Source organism: Pinus tabuliformis, chromosome J (assembly GCF_031772625.1).
Source record: "Pinus tabuliformis cultivar Carrire ecotype Pingquan chromosome J, CPIR1, whole genome shotgun sequence".
NCBI lineage: Eukaryota > Viridiplantae > Streptophyta > Pinopsida > Pinales > Pinaceae > Pinus > Pinus tabuliformis.
Genome location: NC_142295.1, coordinates 1,437,053,375 through 1,437,071,723, shown reverse-complemented (window position 1 = coordinate 1,437,071,723; position 18,349 = coordinate 1,437,053,375). Strand labels below are relative to the sequence as shown.

The 18,349-nt window shown below is 36.5% G+C and overlaps 1 protein-coding gene across 1 annotated transcript in view; it reads left to right on the top strand.

Moving 5' to 3' along the window:
* The window catches only part of LOC149232759 (uncharacterized), a 41,053-nt gene extending 27,550 nt beyond the window's left edge, over positions 1–13,503 (top strand). Inside the window, exon 3 of the mRNA XM_089381996.1 lies at positions 13,369–13,503. Coding sequence (XP_089238122.1) covers positions 13,369–13,503 — 135 coding nt within the window. The remainder of the gene's footprint in view (positions 1–13,368) is intronic.
* Positions 13,504–18,349: the final 4,846 nt, after the last annotated feature.

The window sequence follows — 18,349 nt, the reverse complement described above, 5'->3', positions numbered from 1 at the left end:
TGACTCAATGCCTGAGATATTTTGTATACGCATTCCTATAAAGCCCCCTTCGCATGAGCTTGCAAGGGTTGTTGTTGATTTCTCCTGAAGAAGTTCTTATGCTGTAATCCTTTCAGAAGTTAATAAAGAAAGTGATGGAATTTCTCGGATTTCTGAAGTGTTGAATGCGTACTGGTGTCTGTTGGAAACTGCTGGATTCCTGTGTATTTCACCATACAATAAGTCTCTGTAACTCTCTCTGTTATGTATTTTGTTTGTTAAAATCCATATGTTTTCTCACTTTAAATATCTAGCAACAAGGAAAAAGAATAACTTTCAGGATTTATTCAATGAATACCCTGAGTTCAATCTGCGTTGTTAATGAATGTTTTCTTCAGATGCAATCTTGATAAGTGTAATTCTTAATTGCTGCACTTTCAGAATACATCTTTCACAGTAGCCTTTGTCACAGGAATTCAAGTTTGCTCCTGCGCAGCGTGTTACACTTTCACCTCACCAGCTTAATAGAAAATTCTTAATTGCTTTCTATTGGTTGACATACATCACCATTTAAGCTAAGTTTGTTTGTCTAAAATACAAAATAGGCCCTGCAGTTTGAACACCACCAATCCTGCATATCAAATCATTTCACAATTCCGGACTCCATCGCCCAATGATATTTCACTCCTCAAACACTACACTGTAAGACCTGAAAGAAGTCCTTCAACCAAAACATAAACCAAAACCTGAGCATAATACCTAGCCTAAAACAACATCATAACAGAGACAAATCATAAAGAGAGAGCCCTCTCTGATTACAGTTTGGCTAGAAACTGTGATCCAAAGATTGGTTAGTGGTTACCCCGGCCGTATTCCCTTGGGAGTCATAGGGAACAACCTGGGTGTTAACACCAACAATGGTCTAGTCTACTCTTCTTCAATCTTGAAAGTAACATAGATGGTGGGTTTTGGTGGTAATTTCACGGCTTAAGTGGAGTCTTGGCACATAAATGTGGGAAATTTCGTCTTAGCAGGTTGTGGCTCACAAATGCAAAGTTCCCTAGTGTAACACATTGCCTTAGAGACTCTGGTCAAAAGGTCCATGCAGACTGGCATGTGTGGCTCAATGTGACTCTACGTTCATGGCTCTCAGGTCATTGCTCTAGGAAACTCCTACCTCATGGCTTTAGGCGACTCCTAGCACGGGGAATTTATAGCTTCAGGCGACCATATAAGCTTAACGTTGTTTCTAGTTAGTCTCTTTTCCTTATAACATATGACAATACTTAGTTTTTATTTATGTAGCTCGTTAAAGTAAGGCCTTCGTTCCTCTGATTTCTCAAGGTTCCTTGCAAATTTTGGGAAAAGCTTCTATTTGTTTAATGTACTAATTAAGCAAAACCTTTGTAACCAAAAGATATTTAATCTATGTTACTGAGTTGGTTTTCCACTAGGCAAGCCAGTAGCATAGAGCACTCCCATTTGGAATGCCTCATTTAGTTAATGGAAAGCTGAACTTCAAACAAAGAAAATAAATACTTCATTACACATAAAATAATTGTCACTAAAAAAATAACAATTTTCAAAACATTTGAAAAAAAATACACATTTTGCATATAGATATAATTAAAATAATACACATTTAAGAACCTTTTTGCTAAAAATTGTAGGTCAAATAAATGTTTTTTATGTAAAACTTTCCAAAAAAAAGTTGATAAAATATCAATTTTTATGAACTCTGTGTCCAAAGATCATAACTTTGGATTTTTATTTTTTTTTCAAAAATAATGATTCACATAGAGTTTTAAGTAAAATAACAAAATAACCTTTAAAAAAACACAACTTAAAAAAAATCAAAATAATAAATAAGTAAATAAAATTATTTAAAAGAAAAAAGAAGAAGAAAATATTTAAAACAAATATTTGAGGAAAAAAACAAAAAATTACATAAAAAGAAAATAATTAAAACATTATAAATCATTAAAATCAAAATTTATTAAAAAAATTGGAATAAGAAAATTAAAAAAATATTAAAAACTAATTTCTTTTTATAAATAAATACAAAATGTTTAAAAAATTGAAACATATTTTATTGTATATTTATTTAAAAAAGAAATAAAATAAATAAACATTAAAATTTGAAAAAATTGTTAAAAAAAAATTAAATAATTGAAAAAAAAATATGAGGGGGTCAATGAATGGATGGGATGCTCCACCAGTGAAGGGCCGTGAGAAAGGTCACCACCACTCCAATCACCTTTGCCTACGACCCTTTAGCGGCGAGGCGTATTTTTTTGTTTTTTGTTTTTTGTTTTGTTTTGTTTTGTTTTTTGTTCCGTGAGAAAGGTCACCACCACTCCAGTCACCTTTGCCTACGACCCTTTAGCGGCGAGGCGTATTTTTTTGTTTTTTGTTTTTTTGTTTTTGTTTTTGTTTTTTGTTTTTTTGTTTTTTTGTTTTTTTTTTTTTTTTTTTTTTAATTTAATTTAATTTATTTTTTTATTTTTATTTTTAATTAATTTTTGTGTTTATTTATTTTATTATTTTTGTAATTTTGACATGGCTACATCTTCAACATGTTCAATATATCACCCCGATTGGGGCGGAGAATTGAACCGGTGACATCACATCAATGAGTGCCTAAACAAAGCACCCCATCACCGTCTATCCAAGACCTTGTGGACTTTGTGTTTATTTATTTATTTTTTAATTTGACTTATTTATTTGAATTATGTTTTTAGTTAGATATTTTTTTGTTCTTCATTTATTTTATTTTATTTTTTATTTATTTATTTTTTAAAATATTTGTAGGTTTGAAATTTTGTGTTTATAGGTTTTTTTTAAGTTTTTTATGTTTTTTTTTTAATTAAATTTTTATTTCTCATGTTTTTGAACTCTTTTTTTTTTAATTATGTTTTAATATTTTTTTTACTTATTATTATTATTATTATTAATTTTTTTTTCGATTTTTTGTTTTTTGTTTTTATTCATTTTTATATATTTATCTATTTTTTCCCTTTGTTTTTTGGTTGAGGGGTTCTATCAATTAGCAACTCGACTCACTATATTTCAATATGATAGTTGATTTTTAAGTTTTCGTTACAATGGATAAACATGCCCCCATTGTGTGTTAATTTCATAGTTAATTTTAAAGTTTTTATTGCGATGGGTGAAGTCTGCCCCACTAGGTGTCACTCTGATGGTTGATTTTTAATTTTTCGTTGCAATGTGTCAACTAGTCTTAGGTTAAGATTTAAAAAAAACTATACTTTTAGCATTTAAAAAAATTACTTTTGGTATAGTGACTCTTTTATTTAGGTATTCATTTTCAAGTTTTTTTTAGTCATGATATTTGGTTTTAATTCTATGACGGAAAAATGTCAAAATTTTAAGGTTTTTCGAAGTCGTGATATTTTATCTTTAATGTCATGGTTAAAAAATGTCAAAATTTTAACTCTTTTCAAAGTCATGATATTTATCTTTAATGCCATGGTTGAAAATTGTTGGAAATTTTTAGTTTTTTTGGCGCTGTGATATTTTATCTTTAATGCTATCGTCAAAAACTATTAGAATTTAAGGTTTTTCAAAGCCATGGTATTTTACTTTTAATGTCATTGCTAAAGAATGTTGAAATTTCAACCAAAAAAAAGTGTTGATGCAATATCAACATTTTTTATTTTATTTTGCACTGTTTCTCCTTTTTTTATGACACAAAAAAATCACTTTTTAATGCCATTATTAAAAAAAACTAAAAATAAATAAATAAGTGTTGATGCAACGTCAACACTTTTCATTTTTTAGAGTGTTTTTTTATATTTATTGCACAAAAGATTTGGTTTTTAATGTCGTTGCTTAAAAAAAATTGGAATTTTAATTTGAAAAAAATAAAAAATGTTGAAGTAGCATCACCACTTTTCATTTTTGGGGTGTTTTTTCATGTTTCTTACACAAAAATAGGGGTATTTTGGCTAGATTTCTCGTTTTGAGGTTACAGTTCTCATTAAGTTGGTAACTTTGTTCTTTATCAGAGATGAAAAAAGGGGCCTCTTTAGAGAGGAGGCTTCAGAGGATAAGTCGTTACATATGGAAGGAACACGGGGACATGGAACCTCATCAATCATTCTCCCTCCTCCCCTTATTCTTCTAGACTTGGAATAAGGCAAGGAGATGGAAGTGGCTAAGGAAGCAGGAGGACTGGCATTAGAAACCCTTTCCGACGTGGAGGAACAAACAAATCATCATTTGGGTTTTCCCTCTTCCCTTACCTCTCTTATGAATTTGGTTGATTTGTTTTGTGATTTGGGAAAAATATGTTTTGACTCTTCGCAACTTGTGCCCTCCTCCTTATCCCCCTCTTTACACCGCGCTCCAAAACTATGTCAGTGTCTCCCAAACCCTATCTCTATAACATCCTTTATTGTCTCCTTAGAAGAAGGCGATATGAATTCGTCGATTGTACTCAACACTACAATCTTTGACCTCATCCCCCTTATGGTTTTATGGATATTCCTCTAGGGGATTGGGGCAGATTTTCATATTCAAACTTGAAGGGAAGGGAAGAGGTAGGAAGTCACACTTAGCCAAGTCCCAAGATATGCCTCCACTAGATTTAGTAGTAGGGAAACAACTCTCTAGTGATGGGTCACTTATAATAGTGAAATCCCTAGGAGGGGTTTCCCAATGATCATTAAATCTTTCAACTACAAGGGTCTGGTGAGGCCATAAAAAAAAAATCCCTGAGGAGATTAGTAGATTCAAATTGTTAATGTATTCTCCTCCTCCAAGAAATGTTGGGGAATGGGGATGAAATTGCCAAAGTTATAGAAGCAATGGGTTCATGGAAGATCAGGAAGGTTAGCAATAGGCTAAAAAAATCCACTCATGGGGCTTTGAGTCTACTCTTGGGTTCAAGTGTTTTTCTACCAAATTAAAAATGCAACTAACCATCCTTAATGTCTATTTATAAGGATGGGAAGCCTTTTTGGTAATCTCTTATGAGGAAATATTTTCTCTCCTCTACAAATAGGATATTTGGGGGGGGGGATTTAAACTTTTCAATGGGGGTGTTAGAGGTCTACGGCCCACACGCAAGGATGGATTCACTATCATGATTTTTTCTCTCATGTACTCTTGGCTTACAACTTAATCAATGTGGAATTGGTCAAGTTGAAACCAACTTGGAGGAACAATACGGTGGGAGAAGATAGAATTGTGAAGAGATTAGATCGATTCCTGATTACTAAACGTTTGGTAGATGAAACACCTTTGATCCATAATTGGATAGGATGCAAGCGCGAGTTGGACCACCGACCTATCTTTTTGGAGATTAAATGGGTAGGGAAGAAACCAGTGAGCCTATTCAAATTTAATACATCTTGGCTTCAAAATGAAGATTTTGGAATTGGTGCATTCTACTTGGATTCCTTTCAATTCAGACTTAGGAGAGTTGATGGCTAATCACTTTGTTGGTAACATTTTCAAGGTCAAAGAAACCACTTTTCATTGGGTAGTCTGTAAATGGGAAATGGATGATTAATGATCTAAGGAAGGTAGAGGATGAACTTAGATCTTTGTCAGAGTCTAATGATGGGGGCTTTTCCACTCATGATTCCAAAGAATAACTAAAATAGCTTGAAGCTAGAAAGTGGAACCTATTGGAACAAAAGGAAGCCACTTGGGGCTAAAGAGTAGACTGGTCTCGTTAGAATGAAAAGATGAGAACACAAAAAAAATTCAACTTTTTTCCAAGGGAAAGAAGATGAGAAACATTATCTGCAGGCTGGAAGAAAGGACTAGATCCCAAACTACAACCTTTGAAGAGCTAGCAGCATTAGGGAAGGAATATTTTGGGAATCTCTTCAAAGCTCCAAATGGATCCTTAGTAGCCGAAGTGATCAAGATAGCTCAACTCTTTCCAATGTTTGTTGATGAGAATGATAACATTCACCTAATGGAAGAGGTTACTAATAATTAGCTACAAGAGGTTATGCACAACTTTCAAAAGGACAAGCATCTTGGGTCAGATGGGTGGGTCGATGGAGTCCTTCCCAAAGTTCTATGACAATATTGGAGTAGATATTTTGAGGGTGGTGGAGGAGTATAGAATTCCAGGGCAAGTAAGGGCATATTTTAACTCAAGTTTCACAGCCCTTATCGTTAAGGTGGACAATCCACATACTTTTGATGATTTCAAGCCAATATCTCTCTACAATTGTATTTATAAAATAATTTCCAAAGTAATTGCGAGAAGAATCAAGCCCATATTCTCTAGATCCATTTTGGGGGAATATTTTGGTTTCCTTGAAGGAAGGTAGATCCATAAGACCATAGGGGTGGTAAAAGGCCCTTCAGAATTTAAAGACGAGAAAATTAAAAGGATCAGTACTTCATATCGATCTTTCCAAATCTTATCAGTGGGTGAGTTGGCTATATTTAAGACTTATGTTGACCCACCTAGGCTTCAAAATACCTTTCATCTCCTGGGTCATGAACTACATAACTTTAGTTTTCTTTCTGGTGCTTATCAAGAAATCAACCTCCCCTTTCTTTCATGCACAACATGCCTAAGGCAAGGGTGTGTTTTATCTCCTCAACTTTTTCTTATGGTGGCAAGGGACTAAGTAGATAGTTGAAGGAGACCAAACGTATGGGTGAATTCAAAGGCATACATGTGACTAGAAATTTATCAATTACACACTCACTCTTTGTTAATGACATCCTCATCTTCTGCAATTCCTCATGCTGAGATGCATGTTTGCTTCAGGATTTTTTGGATATGTTTGGATGAACCACTTGAATGCCAGTAAATCTTAGCAAACCGATTCTATCTCTCTTTTAGCTAAAATAAGATCAATTATATTTCTTTCAATAACTATTTCCTTTCGAACTAATGCATTGTGATGAAGGGATGAAGTACAAAGGCTTCCACCTAAAGCCAAATTCTTATAGAAACGAAGATCGATATTGACTGCTTGCAAAGCTGGAGAAGAGGTTAAAGATATGGAGTCTAAGGTGGCTTTCTCATGTGTGGAAGCTAATGATTATTAAATCTAATATTGGAGGCCATCTCGGTTTGCTAGATGTCTTTGTCCTAGATCCCTAAAGGAACCCTAAAAGAAATTGACAAGATTTATTTGAGATTCTTATGTGCGGGATCTCCTGACCAGTTTGTCGTGTCGTGGGTTAAATGGGAGAGGATAGTTATGCTGAAGGCTTGGGGGGGATGGGGGCTTAAGAAAATTCCACTGTTTTCCAAGGCGCTGGTAACCAAATTTTGCTAGAGACTTTTGACATCTCAAAGCTTATGGACATTGGTGGTTCATATGAAATATATTTTTCTTACCTCCACTAAAGAATGGATCAAATCTCCAACTAAGATGAGAGCTAATATTTATGTTATCTATAAGGTGGTATTATCATCCTTTCAGGTCATTGAGGAGGGACTGGCCTGGAGAAGTGGCAATGGAACTTGGGTGTAGATAGGTTTGGATCATTGGACTGGGTGTGGGAATAGTTTTCTCCTTTCAAGGGAACTTGTGGGCCTCCTGAATGCTAGAGGAATCACCCACTTGAATCAAATCTCTAATTCAACTAACACAACCATCTCTAATTCAACTAACACAACCATTTGGACTCAAGGATGGTAGACAACAAAGAGGTTGGGTATTCTCGAAGCAATTTCAGAGGCTTGGGGAGGTTACATCATAGCTTTGTGCTCCTCCCAAACCCATCTAATAGAGAGAGAATATGAGCTCTAGTGGGAAGTTTCTCCCTTTGGTGATTATACCCACAAACTAGTTTATCTTCAACTAATGTCGGACCAACTTCAAGGTGAGTAGGTCTAGTGGTTGAAACATATTTGGAAATTAAAATTTCTTGCAAATTCAAGGATCTTCCTGTGGTGTTTACTTAAAAGTAAAGTACCTACCCGGGACAACATTCGGAAGGGGCTTATCGAAGGCCCTATTTGGTGTGCTTTGCGTAGGTCAGAGGAGGAGACTATTCAACATCTTTCCAGTGAATGCACTTTCACTAAATGTGTATAGACAATATGCAAAATCCATTTAGGACTTATAATAGAAAGGCAAGGGAGATCTATGGAAGAAGCTCTGTGATCCTGGTTGGAGAACCAAGACCTTTCAAAGTTCTAAACTCTCCCATTGCTAATCTGTCGGGGCATATGGATTGGTTGAAATAGGATTTTTTTTTTTAAGATTTCCTCTTCTTGCTTGATAGAATTTTTACCCTGAGTTTGGCCATATATGCTCTTCTACTCCCTAAGGACAAAACTCCCTCGTGTTGCAATCTTATTCCTTAAGACATAGACACCTTCTAGCCTTGGGATTTCTTTGATGGGGCCTCTTAGGGAAAAGCATATCGTTGTGGTGGGGGTGTTATTCTCCATCTATTTGAGACACACTCTTTCTCCATTAAAATGGGTTTGGGAACTAGCATTGGCAATTTTGCAGAACTTTTGACTTTGAAATTATTGTTATTGTTTGTAAAGGAAAAAGGTTGTGACTCAATATAGATTTTTGGGGAATCAAAGCTAATCATCAATTGGGTGAAAGGGGCACATAGATGCCATAATGAACATATTTTTCCTTTGTTGGAGGAATTTCTTCACATGAGAGACACTTTTTATGTTTTTAGTTGTTGCCATGTTTACAAGGAGAGCAACAAGATAGTGGAAACTCTCTTTAAAAAAGGTCTTCAACTAGATATGGGGTAGTGGCACTTCTATAGAGTAAACATGGTGGATCACTTTAAATTTTATCACCAATCATTCATAAAAGTACTAGAACAAGCTCAATTATTGAACTAAGTAGGAAAATGAAGCTCTTAGAAGACACAGAGTCACCTGGATTTTTTTTGTGAAAAGTTATCTTTGTATAAATGGAACAACATTGTTTTAATGATTTTTGGAACTATCTGGTTCTATTATGTTTTGATAGATGGGCAGAAGGCCTAAAATTAGGCCCTTATACAACCATATTGGTTGATTATAGATTTTTATTTTGAATGTGTTATTTTTTAACATAATGCAATATGTAATTCTTACTTTTTTAGGGGTAAGGTGAGTATTAGGACTAGAAATGCATTTTCATAGCTATATGGACAACTCATAGGGCATTTCATTGTTGGGCACAACCCAACTTGGACTAGATTTTGGCAAAGATTCCACATTTTGTGGAGTAGAGAGCACACTGAAACATGTAGTGGACCATGGAGTGGGGCACTTGAAGATACCATGCGGTGTAAGGGCTTTGGGTTGTGTTGAAGCCCCTCCTTTTTGTAAAAGCACGTGACTTTTGTAAAGGATCAATGTGTTTTGGGCCATAGTTGCTTGTTTTAGGGAGTCCATGGTATTTTGATGATGTAACCCTTTGATGTAATAATATATATAGGGTAAAATAATAAGAAGAGAATCATATATCTTTGAGGTCTAGATTAATTTTATGGTTGTATTATTGTGATCTGTACTCTGGTAGAGAAGGCGAGGCTCTGCAGCTGAGTTTGCAGAGGTTTGGGTATGTAGCTGAGTGCATAGGCCAAGAACTATTTATTGTACAAAGATTCGTTATATAAGAAACAGTTCTAGTGGACGTAGCCCCACAATGGGGTGAACCATGATAATTCAGTGTCTTCATGTGTATATTTTCTTATTATATGTTTTAGAGTTGCAGTTATTATAGTTTCATTTAGCACAACGATGATTTATGGTTTTATATGATATGCTTAAGTGATTAATGTAATGTGGCAAAGTAATTTATGAATGTTAAAAATAAGAAAACATAATAATGCCACATCTCCTAATCCTTCAAGGCTGCAGAAACCTAGTTCTGCATCCTCCCATAGTCACTTCGGGTGAGACTGCGATCTGCTTGCAGGTAGTTGTCGAAAGGGCTAGTGATTGAGGGATTTGTTGGTACGCAGTATAGATGGAACTTGGGTCAACCCGAACCAAGACAACAAATGGTTCTGTTGCTAGGACCAGGATTTGTTTGAAGGATATGTGGATGTGGCACCTGTCGAAGAAGGAGATTCAAGACTGGATAGAACTAAAAGATTGAGAATTTGAGGATCAAGAAAACATAAACCTTCATCTGATATCCAAAGCTTGGTTACAGAAGTATATTTTCAAAAATCAATACAAGATTTTCTTCAATACATCCATAAGTTTTTAGAGGTATATTTTGATGATTGGACAATATTTGGATTATTGAGAAAACATATTGAAAGTTTAAGACTTATGCTCAACACATGTAGACAATATCAGATATCTTTGAACCTAAAGAAGTGCATATTTTGTGTACCTTTCGACATATTTTTGGGACAGATTGCTTGTAAGCAAGGAATGATGGTGGACCCTGCTAAGATTGTTATCATTGTGAACTTGCCTCTACCTAAGATAGTAAGACAACTTTGCACTACATTGGGACATACTGGGTATTACAGGAAGTTCATCAAGGGGTATGCTCAGATCACTGTGCCTATGGAGAAATTGTTGAAGAAGGATGTAACTTTTTAGTGGAATGAAGAATGTTAGAAGAGCCTCGACATATTGAAAGAAAAAATGGTAGTTGCACCTATACTAGTGTTCCCTGATTGGAATAAGGAATTCCATGTCCATGTGGATGCCTCTTATATAGCTTTGGGAGTGGTATTGGCACAACCTGGTGCAGGAGAGATTGATCATCCGATAGATTTTGCATGTAGGAAGTTATTTAAAGAAGAAAAGAATTAGAGCACTAAAGAAAGGGAAGGACTGGCCATGGTATATGCCTTGTAGAAGTTTAGACACTATTTGTTGGGATCACACTTTAAGGCGTTTATAGATCATTATGCGCTAAAGTACTTGGTTAATAAGCTTGTCTTAAGAGGAAATATTTGCAGATGGTTAATGTTATTATAGGAATATGACTTTGAGATCAATATTAAACTAGGGAGACTGAATGTAGGACCTAACCATCTGTCAAGATTGGAAACAGGGGAGGAACCAACCAACATGGAGGATAATCTCCTTGATCTGTAGTTATTTGGAATTAGAGTTGTAGATGGCCATTTCATAGATATCATTCAATTTTTTACGACATGAATGGCTCCTTCAGAGTATACTACGCAACAAAAGAAAGAATTAGTGATTAAGGTAGTTGAATTTTCAATAATAGCGGGACACTTATATAACATGGGACCAGATGAGATAATGCACAGATATGTTCATGAGCATGAAATATAGATGATTCTAGTAGAGGCTCATGGGGACGCAACTAGTGGACACTATCCAGGAAAATCTAATGCACAAAAGGTTTTGAGAGCATGATTGTGGTGGCCTACACTAGATAAAGATGCGAAGGAGTACTACTGAGCATGTGATGTGTGTCAAAGAATAGGGAAGCCTTCCTAAAGAGATGAGATGCCATCAGTACCACAAGTGACATTGCAAGCCTTTGATAAGTGAGCCATTGATTTTGTTGGACCTATCAACCCACTTGGAAAGAGGACTGGTGCAAGGTACATAATTACAATGACTGATTACTTGATAAGTTGGGTAAAAGCACAACCCGTAAGGGACTACAGTGCAAAGGTTGCTGCGAAGTTTATTTTTGAGTTCATATTGTCTAGATTTGGATGTCTAATTTTGATGAGTGACCAATGTTCACACTTCCTAAATAAGACTATTGAAGCATTGACTGAGGAGTTCCAAGTTTATCATCAGAAGAGTACCCCTTATCATCCATATTCCAATGGAACAGTAGAAGCATTTAATAATATTTTGGAGATTTCACTTACTAAAGTATGTAATGTGAATAGAGATGACTGGGACCTTAGAATTCCAGCAGTGTTATGGGCTTATAGGACCACATGTAAAAAGTTGACAGGTTTGACACCATTCATGTTAGTTTATGGGCAAGAAGATGTGATTCCTATGGAGTACATCGTGCCTAGCTTGAGGATTGCAACCTTTACAGATATGGCAGACCCTGATATAATGAAGAAAAGAATGGCATAGTTTCTTGCTTTGGAGGAAGACAAATTTATAGAAGGATTCCATCAATAGGTACAAAAATCAAGAGAAAAGGCTTGACATGATAGACATATTAAGCAGAAGAAGTTCCAGGTAGGAGAACTTGTTCTCCTCTATGACAGTGAGTTTGTAAAATTTCTAGGAAAATTCAAGATGCATTGGTTGGGCCCATATATTATCAAGCATATTACTGATGGAGGCACAATTAAATTAGCAAAGTTAAATGGAGAAATGATTCAGGGAAGAGTAAATGGTAGTAGGTTGAAGCTTTACAGGGACAACCCTGCCCATATAGCTTCACTCTGAAGAAGAAAGAAGAAAAGTCTTTGTGCCACCTGTAGTTGAAAGTGGTAACTGGACTATAAACTACGCTGCAGAGAGAGCTTCGACATAGGAAGATTACTTCGCTATAATATGGATTGTGTTGAAGTTCATAGGAGCTGCAACCTAAGAGGGGTTGTTCGCTACACTATAGGATGCGTCAAAGTTCGCCTGAAAAATATGATTGTTAACTTTAAAACACATGGGAAGTTGCATTTATGAAGACAAATTGTCAAGATCTAGGGATATATATGCAATTAATGAGCACAATCTGATATAATGATGAGGTTAGAAATTCAAAATTGTTATAAAAAGTCATGTCCAGCCCAGATTTGGCATTTGTCTGAATTAAGAATTTTAGCATTTCTAATGTGAAGAAGTCGCAGAAATTTTTGCATGAAAATCCTAACGACTGAATAATTTATTCGTATATTCAACAAGAAGGGCTTAGCCGGAGTCATGGAAGAAACATCTAAAGTAGTAAATGATACACCTGCAACATCATCTGAGATGCTCTCAATAACATTACCTGCAACAACGTCATCATGCACATAGCGGAGATCCCCGCGAAAAAACTGACCAAGGAAGAAAGAACGAAGAAGAAACAGGACAAGAAACATGTTGAGCCCGTACAAGTAGGAAATAGTGAAGAAGAAGTAGAGCAAGTGTAGGTGGAAACAAATGGCGTGGCGTTTCCATCGCCTATATCACTATATATTCCACCAGGGAAACCATATGAAAAACTAGTGAAAGATTCGAAGGATGTGAAGTATGGCACCTTCACGCCCTTATTGCTTGAGTCAATGCTTGCTTGAGTTAGTGCCATTTGCTAGAGAAATCATTGGGAAAGTTCTGCAGCTGAAGTTTGCGGACTACGATTTCAATGACATGAAGAAATACCCATAGTTCACACTAGACAAATACTTGAAATAGGTGCACTACCTTGAGAGTGGTGTGACAAGGTTAGAACCACAGCAATGGGTAACTAGATTGGTGAAGTTGAGATTACTGAACATGTTGAATGTGTCACACTTCGGCAGAAGTACAGGGAGCACAAGATGTGTGAGACAACTGCTTGTGTTGGTGCACGATGGATGCCTCTCGATGGGGAAGATGATCCCTATAGACCAAATGCTCACATGGAGAATCAAAAGATTGTCGTATCAAGGACATAATCTCGTAGAAGAATTTGTTGGGAAAGATCAGGATAGAAAAATAGCCGAGAACTTGAAGAAAATTTTTGGATTGACAAAAGGGAAGTGAGCTTATGATATCAGTTCATCAGCGACCAGGGAGTTTGCTTCATAACACATATACTAGCTGGGAAGATCATGAGGAAGTGTTGAGTGAATGAAGTCCCTGCATTTTTGGTTTTATTAGCTGTGCAATGCGCTAATGGGGTTTAGTACAATTGAGCCACATATCTATTCCGGGAGTGTTTGGACGACTGCCACGAGGTCTAAGAGAAAGGTACTACATTTCATTACACATGAATAATTTTGATAATTGCAATGCTGGCATGGAGTGAGCCGGAAGATTCGTAATTCCCTCTGATATAATCAGACGTTTGTGAAGCTACGCGATATAACTCCCTGTGGTATACCACTAAATCATCGCGAGCACAGGAAAACAATATGTTTTTTGTGTTATGTCATATGGACTTACACATGTTGGTGAACGAGCACCCTTGCCTTTCGCCGAGCCTACACGAGCAATATAACTCTGTTCTGAAGTTTAAGGAGGATTTCCACAAAGTTTATATATAGGCTCGTAGGGACACAAAGAAGAAATGGCATCCCCTGTCATATTTGGTAAAATAAGATGATCCCCTAGCACAGGTACAACAGTGGTCAATGGAATGGATGACTGCACTGAAGACACAGGGAGAAGATAGTCCGACAGAGGAGGAGAGATTGCAGCACGAAGAAGTGAGTGGGAAAGATAAGGATAAGGATGAGTAAGAGTCATAAGAAGAGGATCAACAAGACAAGGGTCACAAGGATCCTCCTGAAGGTGATGAGAAAATTAAAGAGTTTGAAAAGATAGAGACAGACCAAGTTTTCATAGAGAAGAGGAAGGTAGGTGCCAAAGATGCCTCAAGAGCCAAAAATAAACAGAAGACAGAAAAGACAAAGGATATAATGCCAGTGGTCCTTAGTGATGGGGACTTGGATAAGATTGGGGATAAAATCCATGAAGTAACAACAGAATCATGGAACAAGTTAGAGGATTACTACAACACACTTCTAACATGTGTCAAGGAGCGAATTGCAGAGTTGAAGATATTGGCACAGTTAGTTAGACAACCATCACAGGTAGTGGAGAAGATTGGAGAGGAAAGACTAGTAGAGCCTACACTTATAGTGCAGATAGCACCGATACCTGTCAGAGACCTGCAGTTTGACTCTGTCGAGGTTTAGCAACAGTCTAAATAATGAAGGCATGTCAACACGAACATCGTAGTAGTACCATTGCAAAGATTAAACAAGCTACATCTGGAGATAATAGATGAGATGAAGTTACACGAACAACACACCTCGCAGTTGAACTTTTAGGTAGAAAGAGAGCGAGCTTCGCTGTAGCTGAAGCTCAACCAAGTGATTGAGGAGAGGGATTAGGAAATACAACAACAACAAAAGTTGAAGGAAGTGGTTGAAGCAACATGTTGAGAGGTTCCAAACCTTGATTCCTAGAAAGAGGAACCAGTGGAGGACAAGGTTGCGAAGCTCAACCTTGTAGTGAAAGGATATAAGGATAGAATTTACGAAGTACAATTTTCATATGAGATGAATATCAATGAGTTGTAGATGAAGCTACAACCAACCACACCACAGGAAGTGTGAGAGTAGAGGGAGACTGACTTGAAGGCTGCAATGGTCGACATCTCTACAATAGTGGTAGATTGTGGGAATCTTTTGGATGAAAGCTTACATATTTGGATTTTGCTATAGGAAGATCCAAATGTGCAGAAAATTCAAGAAGACATTCAACAGAAGTAGCAACAACTGAAAGATATTTGGGCAATTGCGAAGACATTACCAATCTCGCAAAATCTTACCAAGATTAATGAGGGAAATGCCCTCTAGAAGAAAATAGAGGAGCTACGGAAGGAAGAGAAGGTTTTGATAGAGAGAACTCAACCATGGAAGGATGAGGCTCTCCAAATATCCTAAGAAGTGGATGAGAATCTTCAAGAGCTTCGACTAAGTAAGACAACAATGATGCAGAAGGCTATATAACCTGTGATAGAGGCATTGCTAGAGGAAGTTCGCAGTGAAGAGAAGCAAGTCACAAACATTTTGCAAAAGTTCAATAGTGCCTATAACATCATTGCTGCAAAGATAAGAGGCAAAATGGTTGAGTGACTCGGGAGAGTCACATGTGAGTGTTGAGGGCTTATTGGGCGCATCCCAACTTGGCCTAGATTTTGGCAAAGACTCCGCATTTTGTGGAATGGAGTGCATAGTAGAGAAACAGAACATGAAGTGTACCGCGTAGTAGAGCAATAGAACGCGAAGTGGAACGTGCAATGGAGCACTTGGAAGATACCGCGCGGTGTAAGGGCTTCGGGTTGGGTCAAAGACCCTCCTTTTTGTAAAATCACGTGATGTTTGTAAAGGATCGATGGGTTTTGGGCCATAGTTTCTTGTTTTAGGGAGTCCATGGTATTTGGACCATGGTATTTTGATGATGTAACCCTTATAGGGTAAAACAATAAGAAGATAATCATCTATCTTTGAGATCCATATCAATGTTATGGTTGTATTATTGTGATTTGTACTTTTTAGAGGAGGCTTGGGTCTACATCTGAGTGTGCAGACAACCTGCATCTTAGTGCGCAGGCCAAGAACTGTTTGTTGTACAAATATTCATTATATAAGAAATAGTTCTTGTGGAGATAGCCCCACATTGGGGTGAACCATGGTAATTCGGTGTTTTCATGTGCATATTTTCTATTATCTATTTTAGAGTTGCAATTATTATAGTTTCATTTAACACAATGATGGTTTATAGTTTTATATGATATGCTTAAGTGATTAAAGTAATGTGGTGAAGTAATTTATGACTATTAAGAATAAGAAAACATAATAATACCACATCTCCTAATCCTTCAAGGTTGTTGAAACCTAGTTCTGCATCCTCCCAAAGTCACTTTGGGTGAGACTGCGATCTGCTTGCAGGTGGTCGCCGAAAGGTCTAGTGATTGAGGGTTTTGTTAGTGCGCAGTATAGATTGAACCTGGGTCAACCCAATCCAAGCCAACACTCATAAATGTGTACTTTTGTACACATATGCAAGATGTAATTTTGTAGCTTTTTGGAACTGAAATTGCAATTTATTTTTAGGAAACAAAATGAAGACTTGCAATGCTACAAACTCCCAATGCATATATCTTGACAAACTTTATGCAATGTAATATGCCTTTTATTTAATATATTGCTAAAATTGAAGAAGAGAGAAGGAAACACACATTCATATGCCATATATGAATTTGGGAGAGCAAACTGGGGAGTTTCCTAACTATCATGAATTTAATTTCATATTACTACGCAACTACTAATAATTACAAGAAGGAATGGGAGTGGTAACTAAATTTCTCTAAAGGTATGAGTAATTTACCAACTTGGGATGTTTGATTGACCACATATTCCAAGACCTCGAATTTTCATGCAGGGTAGTTAGAGTTGGTTGGGGGAGAAGCAAATAGTAGTGGAGTAAGCGAAGAACATAGTAACATGCATGTTTTTCATATATGACAGAGCAAAGAAGATTGTTTTCGAAATTCTTGTGGGGTCATGGGGGGGGGGAGGGGAGAGATAGAGAGAAAGAGAGATAACTAGTGAAAGAAGAAAGAAAACCACACGTGGGTGCTAAGAGTATGACTTTGAACAAAAGGTGAAAAAATTCCTTCTAAGTCACATAAACCTATGCGAAGTTGTGAATTTACTTGAATGGATAAGAAATATAGTGTGGAAGACTTCAACATGAGCTAGAGGGCATGGAGAAATTATGATTAATTCAACTGAACCAACCATGACAAACACTGAAAAGGAAGTAGCAAGGGACTTTTGGATTAGAGAAGGACTCTCTTTGTGTTATGTAGGCCTATTGTGGCAACACTATGAATGGCAAAGGCCCAATTGAAGTTTAATATTCTAACTTATTAGCAGTTTATCTATTTATGACAAATAACGATTAAATCATTGAGGCATTATTTATAATAAAAATGTTGTGGAATTATAAACAATAACTGAGAAATAGATGCATACACACACAATAAAAATTGAAATCGTTATTTTGGACTAAACATTCCCGGAAAAAACCTGATGGAGAAAACTGGAAATCCTCTGGCAAATATAGATCACAACTAAAAAAATATACTGTAGATCTCATATCTCCTCTACAACCAAACTTGGCCTTTATCCAACCACTCACACTCCCTACTGGCTACTCACACCTCTACTCAAAATGCGCAATGGTGGCTCTGGATCCACTCACACTACCTAGAAAATAACTCTAACTGAGCCATCCTACCTCCCTCTATCACTGGAAACCACTTTCTCTGACTTTCAGAAATAGATCCAGCCTTCAGCTATTGATATATGTCTCTTTCGACAACTTGCATTGGGGTTTTTGGCTATTCGCATTGCATGTACAACTACTCTGCAAATAAATTCAACCTCCCTTTTCCTGCCACTCCCGCACTGGAAAAATACTAGGAATCTCTCCTCCGGATCTCTACTCCCATATATTTGTTTCTCCCTCTATCTGATTCTCTTTTCTTGGATCAAACTGTGTCCTCACTTAAAATTGTGAATTGGGTAGCTCGCCTTGCCTTGCTCACAATGATCACACTAATGTTATCCCCAAGCCCTTCAACCTACTCTTATAATCTCTCATTGGAGTCTCAACGAACATGATTTAATCTCCATAGACGATTAAGATCAATTAGACTTCATCAATAGAATCCTCTGGATCAATCTTAAACATCCTTAGTTAATTAACTTTAATTTACCACTT